Below are 24,138 nucleotides of genomic sequence, written 5' to 3'. Positions count from 1 at the left end.
CCATCACCATCATTTTTACAGAGGAACTGAGGTGCCTATGAGTATCTACAAACCCGTGGCAGAGCCAGGTCTGGTCTCTGAGCCTCAGCCTGATCACAGGCTGCACAGCCTGTGCCCTTACATCTTCTTTCTGAGCTCCCACCCAAAAGACCCTGCGTGGCCCTGAGTGAGCTTTTTCTCCAGCAGCAGGGAGAAGAACAATCATCAGCTGTGCTGTGACAGAGATCCTGTCCTGCATGTATCAAACAGCAAACCAAAAAATGGTATACATGTAAAACCTCTTTCATCCCTAAGACACTGTCCTGTGCAGAGCTGTGCTTGCCAGATGCCTTTCTGGCCAGCTCTGACCACATCTCCAGCACCAGGCTGGTCCAACACTGCTTGGGGCCGCACTGGAATAGTTTCACACATGCTATCGGGAAAGTTTGCAAGTAACAAGCTCTGCTGGACAAGCAAAAAGTCCACGTGCACTACGGCTCCTGGTACTGAGCAATACAATGTGACATATCCAGTCCTCACCTTTGGGTATCTCTGAGTGGGATCTTCACCTCCTGCAAAGACTTGGAAGTACATTTAAGGGGGGGGCAAAAGCAAAAACAAAGGTAGGTCTCTTTGTGGTCTCCTTTGTCCCCCCTCCTTCCCTGGGAGACGGCTACACTGAATGATGTGTTGAATTTATGTAAAATGCCCTGTGACTCCACTCCCTCTGAGAAGCTCATTCCCAAGAGCCTCGTGATGCTGGCACCCTGGCACCTTCCCAGCTCTAAACGAAAGAGCAAATTCAATACTTCCCCAGTCACACAAAACTTGCTGAAGGTAATGGTTATTTGCTAAATAAAGAACAAGTGAAATGATATAAACTCCCTGAAATTGGGTCCTTTTTTGCTGCTTTATGCCAGTAGCTCCTATAATGCTTTGCAGTCAGACAGGGATACAAACTGGGGGAGTGTTAGTCATCTGACATGCAGGTCAGACAGCCAGGAGCAGAGCTGAGCCCTTAAGTCAAATTGGGCTTCTCCCTTCATTTACCCCATCTGCCTCAGTAACGTGAGATCACTGATGTTCAGAGACCTCCACCCCCAGGGCACTGGCAGGATTAGCTCATATTTGAGAAGTGCTGCACAAGAGCAGAGCATTGTTTATCAATGTAGGCTGTAAAACTTGCTGACACTGTGTAGATTCACAGCCAGCTCAGCTATGAAGAGATGAAATCCTGTCTGGTCCTCGAACAGCAGAGGTGAAAGTGCAGCATCTCGGCACACAGCATCCACAATGAAGCGTGTTATTAGTTTGGGTTGGCTTGAAGATGGAGGCACAGAAAATAATTTTTGAAAACAAGGATTTACACCTTGCCATAAACAACTCAGTACCATTCTTCTGCATCTCTGAGTATCTTGCTGTTTCATTTATAGGTCCATTTACCTTGGAAGGCAGATTAGTACATCAACCCCAGGTGGCAAACTTTAGTTACATGGGTGAATAGCTTCCAAGCATACAGGAACAACTCAGTAATTCCTGAATTAACATACAATTAACCCAAAGTTATTCCTCCACGTTCTCTGCCTGTTGCAGTTTAGTGGCAAGTGTATGTACCAGGGCTGTTCTTGAAAAATCCATGACCCCCCAGGCATGGTTCCCCAACAGCAACCTGTGCCTGGAAGGAAGACCCCAGCTTGTTAGATCTTGTTAGATCTTTCAGAGGGTTCTAGAGTAATATGCCAACAAATTCAGAGCTGCTCTCAAGCTGCTGGAGAATGCCAAATTCTCCCATCCTAAAGTTTTACCAAAAACCTGACTTCATATCCCATCAGAGATCAGGAACAAAAATCACTTTGGTAGCAAAGAAATTGCTTTAAGTACAGATCCAAACCTGCCTGCATGGGACTGTCATGTGTGCAGGGACCTGGAAGGCCATGACACGAGCTTACCTCATGGTGTACAGGAGGGTGCCGTTGTCCACCAGGCGCAGCAGCTTGTTGGGTGTTGTCATGTTGTGGGCAACAGATTTTTTCCCGTTGTGGAAGAAGGTGTCAGGGGTCCAGATCTTACTGGCCAGCAGGTTGTTCAGGGGGAGTATCTTCATGGGACCGTCGAACTTCAGCCTCTCGTCTCTCCAGGACTGCCGGAAAAATACATCAATGGTGTATTCCTTTGTGGAGAAAGGAGAGAAAAATAAGTCTCGTATTACTTAACTCCTCATCGAAGTGCTTCAAGAAACGGTGAACATCTTCAATCATTGAGCAGATTCTGTTTGGGCAGTCCTTGGTTGATAAGAAGCCTGATGCAATGAGAAGGGGAGAAAACTGTGAAGGATCACAAGCGCTTGCTGCGTTTTGGAAAGTGTTTTACATGTGATGCCAAAACCTGTGTCTCAGTGTTTGTGACAGACTGCAGACAAGCTGCAATTCAGCCTGCAGTGCAAAGCAGTTAGTCCTGGGGACGCACTGCTGCACCTCTATCCAGACGTCACAGCAGAGGGGACCATTGTGTGCTGCTGTGTGGGAGTTTGAACAGGCAAAAATGAAGTTCCATGATGTGCAATTGGGCAAGGATGCCTATAATTCTACTCCTATTCCTAAAACAAACATACAAATAAAGTTTCAGGACATCATTTTAATGTTCTTTTGTTCACCAGAACATCTCCAGCAAAACATTGAATCAAAGACCACATAAACTTGTCATTATACAAGATTCAGTGACTTCTGTTTTCTTTCTTTCCTTTTTTTTTTCTTTTCTTTTTTTTTTTTTTTCTTTTTTCTTTTTTTCTTTCTAATGTAGAAACCCATTTCCTAGGCTTATTTCCAGCTGGGGCAATTAGAAGCTATTTCTTTGAAATCCTGAAGCTAGAGACAGCTCACAGTTTCTCAGTGTTACTGACAAAATGGATTTTTGCCATCCAAGGAGAAAGCCAGAAAAATAAACACCAAACACACCTCAGCCTTCAGTAACAATGTAATGTTGAAGGGGGTGCTGGAGAAATATAACTTAATATAAGCAGTTACCTCCATGCCTCAGCCCCTCTCCCAGTGGCGGGGCATTCACTTATCTGCAGCTCTTGTACTGTGGAAGCGGTGACAAGGTGGAATCAAGTGTGCAGGGGCTGAAGGGTCAGCCCTGCCCCTGAGCACAAGACAAGGACTGTCTTCAAGTCCTTCTGAGAGGAGAGGGGAAAAACTGGGGAGATATTTTCAAGTTGGGTGCAGAAGGACAGGAAGAGGTGCAAAGCCATACAAAGCCAGAGCAGGGCGCTTTGTGCAGGAGGCAGGGCTCCGTGGTGATGAGCAGGTTTCACCTCACAAGGATGCTCCTCGTGAGCATTTTATTAGCAGTTATGCAAGGTAGCGGGATGCACCCCAGCAAATATCACCTCACCGAGGTGGCAGACTCACATCCCCAAGGCCAGGCTCACAGTGTCCTCAGCCTCGGCAGCCACCTGACAGAGCAGCAAAGGCACTGCGGCTCCACAGCCACCCCGAGGTAAAATTAAATTAGTCTCAGGTGCCTGGCACGTGGGGCTGCCATTGCCTCTGACCCAAGCCACTCGGCGTGCTCTTGGGGCTCACGGCCCTTGAGGGAACCGCCTGACCCCGTCAGCATGAGCTGCTCCACTGCTCACCTCTGTGCACACACCTTATCTGGCTAACAAAGGATCTCATTAGCTCCCAAGGTTTGTGGAGAGAGACAGGGACTTTGGAAAAGCTGTCCCAGCTGTTCTTCCCCTGCCATTGCAGTTTCACAGTCTTTATTTATGGGCTCCTGGAGGCTGCAGAACCAACTAAACTTATCATTGTGAGTGATTTCTTTCCTGCAGCTCTTCTCAGCAGCATTTAAAAGCTGCTGCACATCAGTTTCCTATAGGTCATAGAAATTCCTGCAGGTTTTGCAGCAGATGGCAGCTAAGCGAAAGCATCTTGGTAAAGAAATTCCTCCCTGCTCCCTGACCACAGAGCCACTTCTGCCCAAATGTGGGGTTTCTGGAGCCTGGTTTGGGGAAGGAAAGAGAAAAGACCCTGTGGTCACACAGGCTCTGCCCTGTGAGGATATTCTGTCCCTTCACAGAAGGCGATTATCCCTTAGTGGTTTTAAACTCAGTGAAAAAATAAACCCAAAGGAATGAGGCTGTGTCTAGTTCCAGGAGGTAGGTTTGGGAAAAGCCCTGATCAGGAGAACAGCTATCTTATTCAGAACTCTCTGTTCCTACTTATAAAAATAAATAAATTACTTTTCTGATACATTCTTGCAGGTCTTCTTTTATGCTAAGGAAAGATTCCTAAAGAAAAGAGAAACTGTGTACAGATTCTTCCCCTCTTTTCTATCCTTATTTCCATGAGAGCATCATTTCCAGGTCACCCCTTCCAAGGAACACGCTTACTTCTAGGCTGTGCTCTCCTCCACCTTCTAGAAGTGGCTGAAAACATGAAGACTGAGCGCATCCATCAAAGCTTAAAACTCCTGGGATTTATTTATTTTTATTTCCTGGGGACTAAGACAAAACTGCAAGAGCTCACTACTGCAGATTCAGGCACATGTCAGGTCCCATCAGGCTCTTTCCTAACCAAACTGAGTCTAGAAGGCCCTTGGAGCATCTCAGGGAGAAGGCGCTCATGTCCTCCTCCGTGCTCTGTAAGCAGCTGCTCTCCTCCGCACTGCACAGCAGCTTTACCTCTGCTCCATCACCATCATCACAGCCTCTGCCTGCACCAGGACGCACTGAGCAGCTCTCCATGGCAGTGAGGAAGGGCTGTGGGAGGAACAGGAGCCAGATCAGCAGGCAGATGCGAGCAGGGAGGGAGGGACTTCCCCACGCCGAGATGAAAGGAACCACCACAGAGGAGCAGGCTCTCCCCACGCTTCCCTAGGAGATGGGGTTTCTCTCTCACACATCCGAGTGCATTTAACACCGGAATGGCACGCTAAAACACATTCGCTATGCATTTGCAAAATACACGGAACTAAAGCATGCAAGGGGGAAATAATTTATTATTCTTTAACTGTCTTCCTAATTTTAAATTCATTTTGTCAAATCACATTGCAGAGAATACCTTCCTCTTTCCAATACCTCATATTTCTTCTTCACAGTTCATTATACACGCTCCCTTAATCAAATATGCTCCACCTTGGAAGTAATTATCAGATACTCCCCAAGGGCTGAGATTGCTGAATATATTATGGGTCTCCGCTGCAGTGGGAAAGCAAGCGAGATAGAGAGAGAACTCAGATGAGATTAATACTCTCGGCTACACTGACATTAACTCCTCACCCTGGAAGGAGTGCTCTTTCCAAAGCCACATGAGGCTGTGCGGTGGGGCTAGCACCGCAACGAGATGTAATCCTCCACTAGCTCCTCCACTTCCTAGCACCGGACAGTCGGTGAGGGAAGCCCCAGGTTCACAACCTTGTGGGCGTGGAAAATGAAACCCTCCTGGCTTCCCAGGGGCTTCAAGAGCTGCAGGACGTTGCTTCTACTTGCCCCAGCTGTTGAGAGCACTGTCTGCTCCCCCTCCTGTGGTGGGCTCCCCCCAATCTCAGCGCTACCCACCTCCCACCTGGGTCACCCCAACACCAGGTCCCTCTGGGACCAGCACGCAGAAGGGGCTCAGCACCAAGCCTGTGACCGTCCTCGTGGGGAAGCCCCAAAATGTTGGGCAGCCACCAACAGCCAGCTCCTCCCTGAGCGGCTGGGCGCGTGTGGTGTACGAGCTGCAAGAAACACTGTGGAGAAAGCTCACTATTAATTATGCTCCACAGTCCTGTTTTAATTAGAAGACAAACTGTTGTGGGAATACAAGCCTAGATTCAGACCTCAGGCCTTTTCATTAATAATTTTCCCTGAACATGTCAAAATACTGCAATCAGTTCGCTCTTTTTCTGTTTCCTATTTTGCCTCCTTTCTGGTTCAAGCACTAAGGACCATTTCTTGGTGGAACATGTTCTCTCCTGGCATTGCCATCAAAACAAGCAGGGTTCTGGCATCCTCCCTTCTTCACATGGAGCACCTTCCTTCCTCCGCACACCGTCAGGCTGAAGAAAGCTGTGCTTACAGGAGATAAAAAGACCCTTGCAGTGTTCTTGAGTAGTGCAACGATATCAGCTCTTCAAATTTGCTTTTGCCATTATCAACATCTGATGGGACAAACCATCCATGCCCCGTGAGGCAACCAGCCAGCAGCACTTACCATGTCTGTGTCCGAGACGGGGCCAAAACTCGTCACATAAATGTCTGTCTTGACTTCAGTTACGCTGTCTGGAATGAAAAAAAAAAAAAAAAGGGGTTGGGGGGAAGAGGGGGGAGGGCATGTTTAAAAAGCAATTAGAGAACAGAATTCATTTATCCGGGAAAGGTTTTGACATGGTGCACTTTCATGGCAAATGCCACCCTAGCAAAGCCCTTGGTGAGCTGGCATCACACTTTCTGCTGTACCCTGAAGAAGGGCTGATTTATCACTTGTAATCGGGCAAATTCATCTCTGAGCAGCTCTGCTGCTTTCCACTTTTACACCAAGGATGAGTAGGTCCCACGCAGCCAGACGACGTGCATTTGCAAAATGCATACAGCTATGCAGTACATAACGTGGTGCAGATCCACACATTTTTAATGTAGAGGTAAAGCCCTGATGTTCTGAAACTCCTTTTAATCTGCAATCCCTTTGTGTCTCCCAGCCTGATAAATAGCCTAGCAATGTTCCACTGGTTTTAGGAAACCCTGGTTTTGTTACAGCTCCAGGCTTATCCGTACATAAAAAGAATCAATATTCTGATTGCCTTTTACTCCCATCGCGCTTGTTTTCCTGATGAGCAGCTGCTGTTGCAAAGCTGCTGCTCCCATGCATCACTCAAACACCCACATGCCGACACACACTGCCCCCGTGGGTGCTGACCTCCAGACACTGCCCAGCAAGAGCCCTGAGCCCCAGTTCCTGCCCAGAGCCCTAAAACTCAGGGCAATCTTACTCATATGCCTTCAGGTAGAGACGGGCCAAAGTGCTGCCCAGAACATGGCCAAAACAGCACACACAGCTCTCATTCTGGCTTCCTTCATTATGATCTCGGTGTGTTTCCCCAAAAAAATATCTCTGTTTGCAGGGAAATGAAGGCACAGAGTGGGTCATTTTCCAGATTCACAGCCCTATGCTCTCTGCCCACTGGGTTATGCTGAAAAAATGATGAATGAGATGAGCTTAGCACTATGCTACCATAAATCCCCATTGCTTTAGGGATAGATCATGCAATTGTGCTCCTTTTGTGTGGCATTAGCTGGCTCGGAGCTGCTTTTTGAATAATCAAATTAGAGCCACAAGTAAGAGCTCATGTTTTATCTGTAGTATCCCATTCTGGCCACTGCAGCAGTTCGCAGGTAGCCTGGATGGCCCATTGCTCAATTCAGTTATGGAAATCCTTCCATCCCCTGACAGTTATTTTGCAGTATTACGAAGCTTAGTCTTATGCTTCAAAGTTTTGTATCCAAAAATAAGATAATGCATTCTGGCAGAGTTTTCTCCTTAATGGCTAAAATATACATATACATGTCCTTAGTTATTATGGCTGGAAAGCATCTGATGCAGCCTGTGGCTGATATTGCTGTGCTATATAAGTAACCCTTGATCTTGTCTCGATGTGATAAAAAGAAGGTTAAAGAGAAATATGTATGTGGTACACTTTCTGAAACACTCAGAAAGCAACGAGACAGCATCCTGAGCAAAATGAGCTACTTCTGTAAGACTCAGGGTATTCTCTCCATCTCCCACCAAGCAAGTCCTCAAATGAGATACACAGAAGAAAACTCTAGTGAAGCAAGGCTCTTTAACACATGCAGCGAGAAAACTAATTATATTTTAGAGAAAACTCGATCTCTCTCCCCTCCTGTCCCCTCCTCCCTTCCTAGCATTCAGCTTACCTACAATAAATAATTTGTAGTCACGGCTCTCAGAGCAGACCCGTGGCTGCCCATGTACCCAAGGGGAACTGAGCTGGGCAGAGGGGTGAAAGGACCCCCACTCTACAAAGGGACCCTCAGGATCCAAGCTCCATGGAAGGGATTTGGGGAGCAACGGTGAGGTGAAAAGGCAGGACTAGTTTGGGGCACCTTTACATACGATGATGATGTCCTTATCATACTGTAACCTGGCTGTCACAGAGCCCACAGACCCTTTCCCACCCCATCAATCTGGCAAACCCAATCTAAGATGATATTTATTAAGATCCTGTGTTAAAAAAAAAAAAAAAAAAAAAAAAAAAAAAAAAAAAAAAAACATTACCTAGGACTGACAGACAGACAGACTGCTCACCCAGACTGTCACGGATGTTCTCCTGCCCAGCAGGATGCCTGCACCCTTCGTGGCAAAAGCCTCGCAGAACTTCCCCATTAATATGTGCTCCTAAAGCAGGGCATGGACTGGCCGGGATCCAGAGGGATTTCTGAAATTAAATCGTTCCTGAGCAAGCAGGGATTTCAACAGAGCAGGGAAATCCTGAGATCGGTAAAACACCAGCAGAGCTCCCCTTCCTGCGTGGTGCTGCAACCCAGGAGCTCCCACACTGCTCTGAGCACCTCAGCCCATGATGGTGACACCTTCTGCTGCAGCGATGGGGAGCTGCTCAGCCAGCCTCTCCTCCTTGCCCTCACGTGTTCCCCCCTCAGCCCCAACAAGGGGAAATCTCACTTATTTTGCGGCTACAGAGAGAAGAGCATCACCTGCCTCAGTTCAGGGACACCCTAGTCCCCAGCCTGGCTGCTTTTTGCAACTCCCACCAAAGACGTGATAACTCAGGGCTGTGCTGTATTTAGGTGCATTCCCTGGGCCTGCTGCAGAACGTTAAGTGGTGTTTTTCCTTTCCTAGCACTGCTGTTCCTTACCGCTTGAAGTTTTTTATATGCAGGGTGAATTGAGCCTTCGAGCCCGCTGGGAGGCAGGTGGATGCTGCCAGCCCTATTTTACCGCTGGGGAAACAAAAAAAAAAAGGAGAGGATTGGCTCAGGTGGGAAGCTGGAGCAGAGCACAGAGCAGAACCCTGGGGGCTGCACCACTGCCCAGCACAGGGCGCGCTGTGCCTCTTGGCACTCGCACCCTCAAGCCCCACGGCCAAGCCCCACGATGGCCCTGCAGCTGACACCTGGGGACTGGGAATGAAAGAAAATGCCTCGAAGCAGATATGAAACAAGAAGAACAAGGGATTTTCAGGTTCAGTGTTTGAACATTGGCAGAGTTTAGATACCTGGGTGGTGTATCCTGATCCCAAGCCATTCAAGGCTGGTTCCCTTGTCTGTGCCTTTGCCCACTTATAGGCTCGGTTTATTCCCAAGCCTCAGCACACCTGGGTTTCCAAAAGCGTGTGAGCAGGAGTGAGGCTCTGCAGGTCCCTCGGAGCTGCCCCTTCACTCACAGGGCACAAAGCCTGGCCCCTGCCTGCCAAGCACCGTGCTTCGCTCCTGCTGCAGAAATCCCCCACTGCCAGACAGATCTGCAATGCAAATGTAAAACAAAAGCTGCAACATCCCTTCCCACAGTGTTACCATGGCATTCCCTACACCTGCCTGCTCCTTAAAAGCTGCTCCTCTCCTTCTCCAGGAATTTGCCACACCGCATCTAGCTGCTTGTGCAGGCAATAAATATCCCTATTAGCATTGCACAGAGGGCTGGATTCTGCCACCCCAAGCCAGCAGGGTGGGTTGCCTCCCTTTCACATGCAGGCTGCTGCGGGGGTGCTTCGGGGTTCCCATTTCATAGCACACGCTCCCCCCAATCCCCTGCTGCTGCCCAGAGTCCCCCCGTCCCCTCCTTCCTGCGCTGGCTCCCTGCAGTACTCTGCAAGCGGAGAGGCAGAACCCCCCCCTTCCTGCAATCCCCCTTTTAAGTGCTCATGACTCCCTAGGCCTGCGAGGAGATCGTTATTATTTACAAAACGACCGAGTGCTATTTTTACTCTCTTCTTGGAAGCAGCGGCAGAGCTGGAATACAAATCACGCCGCCTCTCCCAGCCCGGCTGTCGATTGCAGGGCTGCCTCGACAAGTGATTACAGGAGGCAGGGGGGCACGGGGCGGGGGAGACCGAGAAAGCTCTTATTAAACATCCCGCTGCACTCATCAAGCGCTGTTTATTTAAGATTCTGGGCCGGAATATAATCGACTCGGTCGGTTGTGTTTCAGCTCTTGAGGTTTGCGGGTGTGCCGAACGCGGTCACGTTTTCCCAGCCGGGGCTTCCCAGAGGCTGTGCCGCAGGCTCGCAGGAGCGCTGGAGGTTCCCTGCTGCTGCGTGCTGCTGAAACAGGGGCAAAGCAAAGCTGCTGCGGCTCCGTGCCGGGGATTCCTGGCTGCGGCGCTGACGTAGGGGAGGCTCGCAGCCCTGTCTCGCAGCCGAGCTGGGTGAGCGAGGGGACGGGGATCTCCATGGGCTGCGGAGGCTGCGAGGCTGGCCGTAGCCGTGTTTCTGAGCATGATGGCATGGATGGGGCTAAAGAGGAGGATGGTGCTGTCCCTGCTCTGCAGCACCCAGGGGTATGAACCCTAAATCCGCTCCAGAGCAGTGTCTGGATGCTGATGTTTCTGCACCAGGCTCCTACGAACTGCCACAGCCTGAAAAGCACAGCGACAGGCTGGCAATGCCCCTTAATGCTCCCCTAGGCTGCACTTAGCCTTGGCTCAAGACTTTCTCAGCTTCATGAGGTCCCTTATTCAGTGATCTTCCTCCAAATACCTGTGCAGTGTCCCCTCAAACACACAAAATCCTCCAGGAAGGACTCCCACTGCCCTGTGGTGGGGGCAGCATCACCATGCAGAGAAAGGGAACACAGCACAGCTGTCCCACATCAGGCAATCCAGAGTGAGCATGTGGGACAGGATGGGGCATCAGAGCCACCACAACATCCCCAGGAAGGGAACCACAGAAGAGGAGTTCGTACAACCAGCCTCCACCGCCTGCCTTCCCCCAGGCACTTGCCACGCTATCTAATTTTTGCAGCTGCACGCAAGCTTTTTGGGTGTCTCAGTCTTCATTTTCTCAGTCTCCCACTGCAGGGATTTAATTTCCTTTCAGTTTTAGCCTCAGCCCAGGGCAGGTCCCTGGGGGCTCCCTCCCTGCAGAGCACAGCAGACACCAGCACTGGCCAGAGCCATCAATGGGTCACAGAGGGATATGGAGGGGACGGGGCAGGTTTATTATTTCTTACAAGAATATCACAAGAGACATTCAATAGAATCGAGCCATCTGAAATCAGCAAGGTGCTCAGCAGCACAGCACACAGCCTGCACAGCCCATGCACAACAGCAGCCATCACAGCCAAGAGTGTCACCAGCAGGGCTGGCAGCTGGCCTGTGCTTTGCTGACCGGACAGAGCTAACAGCAGTGTCAAGTTTAATTCCCCGAGCTACCTAAAACACCATCCTACCCACAGGAAATCTCACTTGGGTGGAGGAGACAACATCAAGAGACAACAGAGACACTGCTGACTCTGTGTTGTCCATGGAGGGAGGGGGATCCTGAATGCCACCCAGACCTGACACCCTCTGGTGGCATCTGCCCCTCTCTAGTGAGCAGGGGGGGACATGAGGGTGAGTAGGGTCCTGCTGATCAAGGCTGGCCTTAGCCTCATGCTCCCACCTGCAAAAAGCAAGTGGGCATGGGGTTAAAGATAATGGGATGCTTGTCCACTGCAGAGTGGGTCAGCCAAGGACCGAGCATGGGGAAATTTGTACCCTGCAGAATAAACCACAAAGCAAGGAAAGAAACAATATAAATGTCTGAAACAAATGCCTTATCTCAGCAAAAGCAGGGGTGAGTAAGAGCCTGCAGGGGATTGCCAATGAGACCTTTGGATCAGATCCGTATCTGGCTCTGCCTATATGTCATGAACTATTTATTTAATGCGGTTTTGCTCAGCTATTTGCTTGTTTTCAGAAGTGGTCTCCCCGTCTCACCAAGCTGAGATAACTCAGCCTGCGTAACAGATCTGACCCCCCTCCGTTATGCTCCCAGGGTCTTCTGAAGCCTTGTGATCAAAAAGGCACCACAATTGTAGAGAAAACAAGAAAAATTGCTGCTCTCCTTGAAAACATCAGGCCTGTCCCTCTGTCCTGGGGTGCCGAGGCATCTTCTCACAGGGATGCCTTATCACCCACAGCTGGTGCTCAAATCCCCTGGAACCACCAGCAGTTCCTGCACATCTCCTTGCAAAGATGCTGCTCCCCGAGCTGTGGTGACAAATTGTGCCCGGGTGCGAAGGCAACTGCACATCCTCCAGCCAGGCTTGAGACAAACCACTGCATCTGTAAGCACAGATCTGCACATGGAGCCACTGCCAGCAGCGCTCTCTCCTTTCTACCCCCCAGCTTAGATATTTCAGCACAGGAGGGGCAAGAAGTTAAGAAGAATTTCAGGGAACCTCTCAAGAGACAGACAACAATGAAGTCAGTGCAGCCTGCAATTACAAGTGTTCGGTTTTTCAGCCCAGATGAAGCGAGGCGGTGCCTGTCACATCCCTCAAGGAGACAGCCTGCTGCCCTGGCTCTCCTGCTTAGCAGGGCCAGAGGAGAGCTGATGCAACAAAGAGATTTATGTCCTGTCACACACAGCTCACGGTGTATGCAGCTTTGTGACCCAGCTGCACCTAGTGTCCTCTGCAGGAGCTAGACATGGGACCAAGAAGTGACCCAGTCACCCATTGAGCATGGCTTGTCTGGGATTAATGACACCACCATACCTAGGTGGTTGTCTCATTCCCAAGCGACCCCTGCTGCCACCTGGGGATCAAACTCCTCAGGTTATGTGGGGAGGATCAGCTCAGTCTTTGGGACAGAAATCACCAAGTGGTCTCCAAATGCTCGTGGCTCTGAGCTCTCTCTATACCTGTGCAATGTTGGCTGCAGAGTTTGGAGAGGCTCCAACAGCCTCCCCGAACAGATGGGGGCTCCAATCAGCCTAGGAGCGATTCTGCTCTACCAGCAGTGGGACCAACAAACCTTGCTTGCCTGCAGATCAGCTTTTCCTGCCTGTTTTTTCCTGATGCCTAACACCAGTTGATCTCACCCAGCAACCCTCTCTCTACTTTAGATCTTTTCCCACTCATCTGCATAATTTCACAAATCTTGCAGGGACTTAAAATCTTTGATATCTACTTTTCAGTCAGCCTTTGTTCAGATCAGGAAACCAGCTCAAGAGCTTTTAGAATACAAAAGGCAGAAGGAAAGACATAAGCCTCGCCCCATTAGGAGCCCAGGAGAAAAAAAAAATCTACCACACGACTCAACAAAACCATGCTTACAGCTCAGGTAATTTAATTTAGCTTTCCCTCATTGCTCCATGCAGACAAACACATATTCTTATTACTGGGTTAAGTGAGTGACATTAAATACACATCCAGAGGCTAAAAGCAGTATGTGGTGCAAGCTATTGATAAACAAAGTCCAGGCAGAGGAGACGAGAGAGTCAGAAGCAGCAACCGCGCGAGGATGTGCAGTCATGGAGGCTTCACACACACCCCTCGTTCTCACACATCCAGACTACAAACAGAGACTACAAATTAGTTGAGCTATTTTTGCTACAGACAGAGATGAAAAAAAGAATGAACAAAGCTACTGTAGTTACTATTTTAAGTACTTAGGACACCCTCAGATGCTGTAAAGACAGAGGAAGAATACGTATGTGCGAGTGTGCTTTGAGAGCTACAGCTCTTTGAGACCCTGTGGTAATGGAAGAGATGCTACGTAAACATGTTTGTTATATATTATAAATACGATGAGAAGATGTGTGAATATAAATTAGCATACATAATTAAGCATACTCAGTATTGATGTCTGCCCGTGACGGCTAAGCCAGCAGCGCTTGGGGAAGACAACCCCCATGCAGACACAGCTCGGGTTCCTCCATCAGGGAGCGTGCAGACCAGCCCTGGCAGGTTATCACACACTCCCTTCCTAACTCGGTTTCAGTGAATCTTTCTTTAACGCAAACTATCACCTCTGAAGTCCCAACAGGCCACTCACATGCTTGAATAGGAGCTGCAAAGCTACAGATCATTGCCAGCAAAATCCTTCGCTTTGTAAAGCAATTACAGAGCTCTGTAATTCATCAGAGCTCAAGGCAGATCTCCAGGAGAAAAGATAACACTAGGGTGCAATACAAAACTGCTATTTCTAACCTGATAATCATTGATACATAGAAAATCACTGAAACACTGGAAAACAAGCGGGGAAATGCAAGAAAAATCAGAGAGACTTGCTGCATTACATTAATTTTATGTCATTGCAGAGAAAGACAGAATAAACAAGCCCACTAGAGCATGTGGATTGCAGGCTGAGCCCTGAGCTCCAACCTCATCAGTGCCAACCTGCCCTGAGAGCGCAGTGCAGCTCTGCTGTGCCTCAGTTTCCCTGCCTCTCAGCCTCAGCACCGCCTTCCCATGCCTCTGGCTGTACCGTGTCCCAGACTGCTCTGAAGGCTGGGGACTGCCAGGCTGCATGACGGACAGTGGCATGCAAAAAGAAGTTAAAAACATAAAAATAAAGGTGGCTCCTGGGGCTTGCTGTACAGCTGAGAGCAAGAGTCCATTTAATTCTCAAGCCTGTCCCCTGAGGCCAATGCCAGGTAGTGAGACGAAGATACAAGAAAACCATAGCAGGGAGCAACGCAGTAATTTGCACACCGGTTCCCTTATCTTGCCCGCTAGCTCCTGCCTGGCACGTCCATCAGCGGGAGAACTTTATCAGCTCCTGCAGCGGCGTGCTTCTGGTGACACCACTGGCATCCATCACCACCCCCAGGGCAATGGCAGGCGGCGCGCTCCTGTCTGCGCGCACCCCGATGCTTTCTGTGCCATTTGGAAAGCTGGGCTGTGCACACAGCCAAGGCCTCCACCGAGCCGTCTCCCCGCCGTGATGCATGGGTCACTTGGCTGCATGGTCACTGCTCATTTAGTTTGCAGCAACGCCGATATGCAGTGCAAATAATCTCTAATTCGCACTGCTTTGCACTGCTCACTGGAGCTTTTTCCCCGATGCTGGAGTCCAGCCCACTGCCTCCCAGCGCTGCCCATGCCAGGAGCACTGAGGTGCTCCACAGCAGGCTTGTTTGTGTGCTCGGGCTGCTGCTTCATCCCCACATGAAGAAAACCTTCTTGGAGTAAGTTCTATGACGACTGTAAATCTTTCACTCCACAGCAGTTTCCAGCTAATAGCGTTGTTTGTCCCACGGACAGGGAGGCTCTTCGTTTACCACTTACACGAGGCAATAAATAGCAAGTTCTCTGTCCTACCCACTACATGAATTACGACATGCTGCACCGTACTGACACTCCCATCAGAGATGAGCAGAGGGCAGATACCTCCAGATGTGATTTTTAATTTCCTTTACTGGGGGGAATGTTTTCTTGTTTCAGTGACATGCACTCAAAGCGTTCCAGTTCCCATGGCAACTCCCTGCTTCCATTTAGATGTCATCTTTCATCCCATCCCTTCGGAATTAGACATCTCCTAGCAGAAGTTTTGAAGAAATGTCTCTCAAATATATATTTATTAGAGTCAGAGCGTACAAGTGTGCTTTGCTGACACGTTTCTTAGGCAATTCACAGCCTACAGAGGAGAAGCTGTCTCCAGAATATGCTGGCTGCCAAGCTGCCTTTTCTCAGCCTCTGTCTTCAGCCAGAACTCTCCCTTTTTTTCTGCCACATAAATATTAGTTAGAAGATACTCTTTTGCATTTTTTTCCTCCTCTCCCTCAATTCCTTGTTCCCTTTGCTCCTCATGCCCAGGCTCAGCCCAGCTCTCTGTTAGCCTGGGGGGTGCCTGCCCAGTTCCACACACTCTGGAGGTACCTGCAGGGCCTCCGGGGTATCCCTGTCCCACTGGGGTAGGGATAGGAGAGGGGAGAGGAGCTGGTGGCAGTGCTGCTGCCTGGGTACCTCCCTTGTGCCGTGTTGAACCTCTCCCACCAGATCAGAGAGAGGCAGCGCCAGCCCCGGCTGGAAACCACGCTAGCGCTCCCTAATAGAGCTGTAACATCACAGCTTCAAATTGCCTTCCTTCAGGAGACAAATCCAAGCAAGCTAATTGCTGGGAGCCGAGCGGATCCGGAGGCTGATGGAGCTAATCCCAGGCATGTTTAAATGCAAAGGCCCAGGGAGTCTCACTCAAACCCTACGTGATCACTAAAGCTCGCTGCTCTGCCTGGTTCTCAGGTGCAGCCTGCATGGAAAACACAGAATAAGGCAGAGAACTGGGAGTAACAGCTTCAAGGCCAAAACACTGGCCCTCAGTGAAGCTGCACACAAGCCAAAGAGCACCAGAGCTGCACCTCCTGTTCACCCCATTGCAGACACCACGCAGATAAACAGCCCCGTCGTCCCTCAGAGAAGTTTCTACATGTTTTCTTAGCCCAGCTTCCAGAAGGGACACACAGGCCCAGGGGACACTTCTTGCTGACTCCAGACTTCATGTTAATTGTACCATCCCACCAGCCATTAATCAAATGTCTTCCACTGGCGTTTTTATTGGAAATCAATTTAATAAAGTAGGTGGGAGTCCACATGCTTCCATAACACCGGATAAATATTCATGGGGACTTGTGCTGCTTTAGCTAAATGAGTTTTTTAAATTTAACTTGTGCAATTTCCCTGTTCCAAGCTATACAGCTTGGCTTGCCCTTGGTCGACGTTCAGGAATAACGCGAGGTGGGACATGGCCCTGCACTGGCTCACTCTCAAGCACACCAAGGAACAATTCCTTGCTCTCTGGCCAACACCTTTTGGCAAGGATGCTGTCATCTGTAATTGGAAATAGGAGTCTGCTGGGCTCACTGCAACCCCAGCACCACAGCAGAATTCAGATGTCCACCTGGAGTTCAAACCTCACTTCCAGCCCCTAAGAGTATGTGGCAACCTCCGTATGTGCACCATCTGAGTTCTTCTTTTCCCTCACTGTTTAAGAACCTCATGTGCTCCAAAAGCAAATAAATGGACACCGTGGGAAATGCTTTTTCCTGATGCTTATTGAAGGAGATTAAGGAGCTTCCACCAACCAAAACATCTAACAGGCCAGTGAAAGGACTGAAATACACCCACACAAAGCTTTGAAATGCATGGGATGTGAGTCCCAGGAGAATATCTGAGCACCAGGCTCACCCTCACGGAGAGGATCTCCCTTCTGCAGCCTCTGAGGGAAACATCTGCCCTGGAGTTGGCCCTCATTGCCTGCAGAGCCAGGACAGCAGCAGTGACCAAGGCTCTTCTCTGCAGTTCTTTCTCCTCAAAGGCAGCTATTAGTGTCCAGACAGAAGAAAGTAAAGTCTGACACATTGATCAAATTTAGTAGAAAGGCAGGATTCAGACAGCCCTTATCAGCAAGAGATTTTACAGCTTCTAACAGCTTCATTGTTAACTGGAGCAGTGAGGAGCTGCAGCTTCCAAAAAGCAGCAATGCAGGGCAATTCAAGCGCTGCCAGGACTCCTGTCATGTTATCCTAGTGATACCCTTCTCTTGAAAGGCAGTGCTTTAGAAATCAAATGCATCATCATTTTGCCTTTGTTATTAACACAAACTGACTTGTTTTCATCGTTACAGCCTCGACCTAATTCCCTGCGCACACGTTCCCTACAGCAGCTCAGATCTCTGGACAGGATTTGCTTTCCCTGGGCTTTAATGACATGAAGATTGTGACTAGCCCCAGAGATGTGCTCAGAAAGTCTAAGACCAAGAAAAAGGTGCAGAGAGCATTCCTGCCCTGTACACATCCTCACGAGCTAGTGACAGTCACGTTTCCTATGGCCCAGCTCCAGGCTGGAGATGACACAAAGATGAACACAGCCCATGAAGAACCACCACAACTCCTTCCCCTCATCCCAGCAGCTACTGCTGGGGCAGAGGTGGGCATGAGACAGTCTACTCACTTAGTCCCATGAGATAATCTAGTCACTTAGTTCCTCCAAAACCACATCTGCTACATGGACAGCTCTCCTGCAAACCTCCGAGCCCTCCAATCTCTCCGATCTTGCCCCTGTTAAAGCAGCAGTCCTTCTTCTGGGAGATCATCCTTGCTGGAGACAAACTGCCTGTCAGCAAACAGCATTAAATATAGGGTATCATATTCAACAGATAATGGCATGCTTTTAGTTTATTCGCTCTTGGATGCAGGTCACACAACTAATGTCATCTCTAAACACTGAAATCCTGGATGTGAAAAGGTAAAGCTTAATTGCCTTGAACAGCAACTCTTGTATTGACTCCAACAGAAGGCCCATAAATATTAATACAGCTATATTTAGCCCCTTTCAATTATACATACAAAATTAAACATCTTTCTGGGAACAAATCAGTCAGGATAGGGTTCAGGGGTTTTATTCTTTCCCTTTTTAATGCATCGTGCATCAAAATAATAATTCTGATAGAGCTGCAGCTCACAAAAAAAAAAAAAAAAAAAAAAAAGGAACAGTTGGAGGCAGAGGCTTAAAATACCTTCACCTGGCTCAAGCAACTCTCTCCACACATAGTCACAGGCACCTGCAAACCCTTGGTCCCACCTACGCTATGGCCATGCCCAGGCAGTGCCTTCTGCAGTTCAGGCCCATCTCATTTGTACAGAAATCACATCTACCATCCTGATTTGCAAATTAATTATACTTACCTTTCTTTGCCAAAGTGGACTTAATGGTATTAGTGTTACATGACAAAGGGAAGCAATCAGAAAGCCTCTCTCATAATGACAGCAAGATCAATGAGGAAAGAAGAGACAAGGTTTCATGCTTTCGTTCTTTAACCCTTCTACAAGCAGAAAGAACCCTTTCCTAGGAAAAGACTTTACCAAATTCTCAACATGTGAACAGGTGAATCTGTCCGACAGAAAAGGCTCTAATCGTTCAAACAAATACCTGTAATTCAATTCACACATATGCACAGTCCCTTTACAGAAAGGGCAACTTGTGGAAAGAGAAGTTTGCACCTTCATTTTTTGCATGACAGGGGCTTTATCTGGCTAAAGTGACATTCACAGCTCTACAGGCAATGTGTCTGCAAGTAAGTAGGAATTCAGGACTGCAAAAACCTTATCTGGTCTGTATGGATACAAATAACTTACTTGACAAGAGTTCAGATGGGTGCAGTAAGCCTTGTTCAAAGCCTTTGCCTCCTACCCCTTCGCAAATTGCGGTGTCTTCTTTATGGTCATCAGCTCCTTTCCTTGACAAGTTTCTTCTATCAGAATTGCAACTGATCCTCTAGAAAAGAGGCACCTGAAATGACTTTTACAGGGTTGAAATAGTGTCTGCAGAATTCTCAATTTATTTTCCTCCAGTCATGAATCATCCCATCCACTGATTCAGTCTGAACTTTGTCAGAAATAGGATCTTCCAGTAGGCTTGGGAAAAAAATCACTTGTTTTTTCCAAGCCTGTTGTTCTCATCGTTTTGGTTTGAATTATGTTCTCCCCAAAGGTAAAGTGAACAGGCTGTCCCTTTCTCACAATGCAAATTGTAGATTGAAAACTCTCTAGGCTATACTCTGTGCTTGTAATTCCCAGTACTCCACAAAACATGCTTAAAAAAAAAAAAAGAATATTAACTGTATGTCTTTCAGAGACACGCTTTTAAAGTAAACTACAGGTTAGTATGCACAGACAAATCATTACATTTTTGGCCCCACCAGAGTCTGTAAGGCTTGCCATTTACCCTCAACAAGGTGAGAATTTCACTCTGACTTTTAGCAGTGTTTGGCCAAGGGACCCTGTACCATTCAGCCTGCACAGCCTTAACAGCAACGCGCTCCCCAAAGTCCCCTGCATCTTCCAGAGCCTCACGACCATTCCAATACTTTTATTTAATCCAACAATAACCTTTAAATAAATGAAACAGCATTACCACAAACTGGTCTGAATCAGCAGCGTTAATCCCCCCGCCACAGGAGGCCCACATAGATGTGATTTGATCTCTCCTTCCAGATGGAACCAGGCTGAAATCCACCAACACAATCAATGACAAAACATCCTCCAACAGACGCCATCAGTGCCTCTGTATAGGTACATGAATGGCTGCAGACATACTATTTTCTAGCTCAATGAATAAAATACCTGCTGTTTTCTCAATATTTGACCAGTTGTTTCTCCATCAGCTTCCCTGAATAAAACAATTAAAGTTGTTTTTAAACCCAGTAATACCTAATAAAAAACCTTACTTCACACTCTGAATTAAAGACACATTATAAATCCTTTACATTTGACTAAACGGATGGAAATTCAAATAAATGACTTGCTGCCATAGTCCAACAGATCAATAAAGACATCCTTGCAGGCAGTTTATGGCCATCTATAACACCATCTACTAATGTTCTTAGAGCCATCTAACACATGTTCAACATGCTTAAATGTCGGCTCACGCCTTCCGGAGTCATTACAAACAAATAGCATCATCCTGTCTCCAGCACATACCCACCAGCTTCCCTCAGGGCAGGGATGAGCTGCCTGACATTGGCAATGGCTCGGTGCAGGTGCTTGATGTAGGACTGAAGCTCTGAGTTACTCCAGTACAAATTTCTGGCATTAGAAGTCCTCCATGGGGGTTCATCCTCCTATAAACTTCTCACCCTTTGTGGAAATCTTTCTTCTTGCCCACACACATGGATATATGGAGGGGTTAGTGGGATGGACTCCTCGCTGGAAACACACAGCAAGCTAAGGCACTATCTTAAGAGCGGCACACAAAGCAGAGTGATAAACATCTTTCCCTCCCTGGTCCCTGCAGCCCAAGGACTTGGTTATTTCCCCTCTGGAGAAGCCAGGAGCCCAAGGACAGCTTCACTACGATGCTCAGCTTCGGCTGCACAGCTCCTTCAGGGACCTGATGCCGTGCTTGTCCCCTCCACCTGGCCATGGCTCCGATTGCCCTGAGGGACACAGCGCTGCCCAGGTGCCATTTCATGCTAGAAATGATCAATCTTTTCACAACGTATTTCTGACCCCTCTGGAGTGTTTGTGATATCCCTGAAGCTCTGATACAAGCTTGTTGCCCTAAGCAAATTCATAACTTATTTAAGAGAAGACTTTCACCCTTAGGCGTAGCTGTCAAGCCCGTACTCCTCACTCGCCCTCTGATGTGTACATGCCTTTACGCGCGGAGCTCCCTCTCCCTCTGCTCTGTGGATTTAAGCAGCAGCACCAGGGATTTCTACATGAGAAAGGAGAGCATCAGGGGCTGCACAAATCCACGGCAAAGCTGCCTTCAGAGAACTGCACTCGAGGGGAAGACAACCTTTCTTTTTTTTTGTATTTGTTCATAGATCTTAACTTCAGAAGTTCGACAAGACAGAGCAGGGTCCCCATTGCCCAGAAAGGTAAATAGAAGAAATCGCTGTTCAGGCTATGCCTCGGCTTCAAATTAAAACTCATCAAGGAATCTCAGCCAAAGACAAAAATCTGAGATAAGACATGGATTTTGTCTAAGAAAGAGTCAAATTCCTCCCTGGAGTAATCAGTGCAAGGCATGAAGTCAGATCAGAGAGAAAAGATGAGAAGTTCGGAGAGGTGGAACACTCAGAGAAAAACAGGGTAAACACAGTCCTGAAATCCTGGAAATCACAACGAAACACACTGGGTTTGTCATCTGGTGTTTCTCTTGCACAAACAGCAGATCAGGAAACTGTTTATGATGCAAACCGTATGTAGGTTCACAACACAGGTGAAAAGACAGTATCCTGTTGAGCAGAGGAGCCAGAGAGCCTTTGTTACTGGGGATCAGCTCTGCATCAACAAGGAGCAGTTTGGGAATTTTCCTACTCTGTCTCAACCCCTCCTCTTTGATGGTCACACAGCTGACAAGCCCCTACCTGCAGGTCAGGACAAAATAACAGAGGCATGAGGATGCAACACACCGAGCACCAAATGTCACTCAGGTGTCTCTCAACCTAAAGAGAGGCACTCTCAACCCAAGACCAAAACTTTTCGGCTGTCAGCACTTGAATCAGGGAAACACAGGTGGCAAAACATGGATCCAGATGTTTCTTGCTTGCTTAGAGGCCATCATGCAAACTACACCATCATCAAAATAAGAGAAGACACCACACCATGGAAAGAAAACAGGAAAAAAAAAAACTGTTGCAGTGCACTTCAGTTACAGAAGAATAAAGGGAATACATCAGCAGGATAAATATTAACAGGTGGCTACAGATCAAAACCACTCACAGGGCAGAGCTGACGAAACAAACCCAGATAAAAGGCACCAGAGGGCCGTGGTGGGCAGCCCTGATCTGTGTCCTACTGGCAGAGCCCAAACCCTACCTTACCCAAAGGGTGTCTGTGCTGAGCCCAGCAAGGGCAGGGAAATGCTGACACCGTGCCATGAAAAGCAGCCTGGTGGAGGTGAGAAAAAGGAAAAGAAGGCAGCCACGAGCCCAGGCTACTCTCTCATCCTGGTACACCCAGCTGTGAAGACACAAAGTGGGGCTTCCCCTCTGCTGGGGGACCCACTCACTGCCAACCCTGAGGCCAAGGAAGGGGTGCCGTGCCCTGTCCCCAAGAGAGAAGGGACCAAGGGGGCCACATGCCTTGTTCTCCTTGCAGGCGCATTGCTTTAATCCAGTTGCCCATGTTTGCTGGTAAACTCCACGCTCTTCAGAAGGCTCCTAACCCTTGTCACAGCACAGGGACACAGGGCAGCAGGATGCTTGTCCTGCCAGTGCTCCTCCAGCAGGACCAGGCCAGCCATTTGCAGACCCCAGAAAGATGTAGAAGCTTCTTCAGGCAAAGACTGAGAGTTATGCTGCAGGTGATGCTGAATCCAGGAGGAACAACAACCATCAGTAGCAGCCCAGCTGCTACAAAATGCCGTTTAATTGCAGCAAAGAAACTGGCTCATCTAGAAAGTTTGAAGCCTATCTTTTCAAAGAAAATGACCAGCTACTCTCTCCTTGTGGCAGCCCCTGGAAAAGGCCAACAACTTTCTGGAGTCGAGGCTTCCCTGGTCACCAGTATGGAGATTTTGTCCAGCGCTGCTCCACATGTTCTCAGGACCTCAGCCTCACACCAAACACCTCAGACACTGACACCCTCTCCAAAGCAGAGATCCTCTGGCTGAGAGAAGAGAAATCCCTACCCTGCTTTGCAAAGAGCTAGACACACACAAGGTAGGTGTGTTTAGGTTACAACACAACGTACCCAAACTCCACCAGTTCGGAAATAAGGCTGCAGGAGGTGAGAGCTGCACAGGGACCACTGCTGAACCCTGAACCACCCAACCACAGGCACTACATCCCCTCTCATAGTGCCAGGCATCCATCTGGCTGTGTAAGGGTTGCACATCAACCACTCCTCGCAGAAAGCAGCACAGGAGCATAAAGGGTTTTCTGTGCATTGTTCTCAGAGGATCACCCAGTGCCTCATCACTCACATCCCATTCCCTGAGCACCCTTTCTTTTCAGCTATAGGATGCCTCTCCCTTTGTCTGCCATTTCTACGTCCACGTCTTCTGCCTCCAACGCTCACAAGAAAGGCGAGCTCTGGGTTCAAAGCAGAGACCTCTCTGCACGCCGGCTCTGCAGGGAGCCCCAGCAGCAAAGAGAATTTGTGGGCTATAAATAGATGCCCCTCGCCACAGCCCCGCAGGGCCAGGACAGGATCCACATGAACGCACAGATCCGGACCAGGAGGGGAGGCCAAGGCTGCCCACAGAAACTCTCTCAGCAGGAGATTTTCTTCTCCTGCAAGGTTGGCCGTGACAGCAGATGTCTGCATCCCCTCGGGGTCCTTGTCTGTTCCCCTTCTGACTTAATAGCCCATCTGCACCGTGTTTTCTCAGGGGAAAGACAGGTTATCTGCTGAAAGTTCCTTCCTCTCCAAGCCCCATAATGTGACCTGTTTATAAAGCTGCCCCTTTCCCAAACCCAGGCTGTAGTTCAGTGGTTGTGGGACCAAAATCAGCACAGGACTCGGTCCTGATCAGAGCAAGCCACCAGGCAGAAACAGGGAAGAAACTTTCTACCAGACATAAAAGACTTCCTGGTGACACAAGCGGTGGTGTCCCCACTGCTATGGGGTTGTCCAGCAGAAGGAAGGGGCTGACAGATACCTTCTCCCTCCTGGCCAGGAAAAACATCGCTCTTCTTCTAACCTCAGTGTGTGCTCACAAACCTCAGCGTGCCATCAAGACTGCGAGGACTGCTGGCTCGAGAGGA

The 24,138-nt window shown here is 48.7% G+C and overlaps 1 protein-coding gene across 3 annotated transcripts in view; it reads right to left on the bottom strand.

Annotated features, from left to right (window-relative positions):
• LOC101802458 (gamma-aminobutyric acid type A receptor subunit alpha3) overlaps positions 1-24,138 on the bottom strand; it is a 91,206-nt gene that overhangs the window by 27,972 nt on the left and 39,096 nt on the right. For all 3 annotated transcript variants that reach the window (XM_027465377.3, XM_072042928.1, XM_072042929.1), the window contains exons 4-5: positions 6,177-6,244; positions 1,929-2,149 (exon numbers count right to left, since the gene is read on the bottom strand). In XM_027465377.3, coding sequence (XP_027321178.2) covers positions 1,929-2,149; positions 6,177-6,244 — 289 coding nt within the window. The remainder of the gene's footprint in view (positions 1-1,928; positions 2,150-6,176; positions 6,245-24,138) is intronic.

This window comes from Anas platyrhynchos, chromosome 10 (assembly GCF_047663525.1).
Source record: "Anas platyrhynchos isolate ZD024472 breed Pekin duck chromosome 10, IASCAAS_PekinDuck_T2T, whole genome shotgun sequence".
Classification (NCBI taxonomy): domain Eukaryota; kingdom Metazoa; phylum Chordata; class Aves; order Anseriformes; family Anatidae; genus Anas; species Anas platyrhynchos.
The sequence above is the reverse complement of the archived record's forward strand: the minus strand, read 5'-3'. Positions and strand labels throughout refer to the sequence as shown.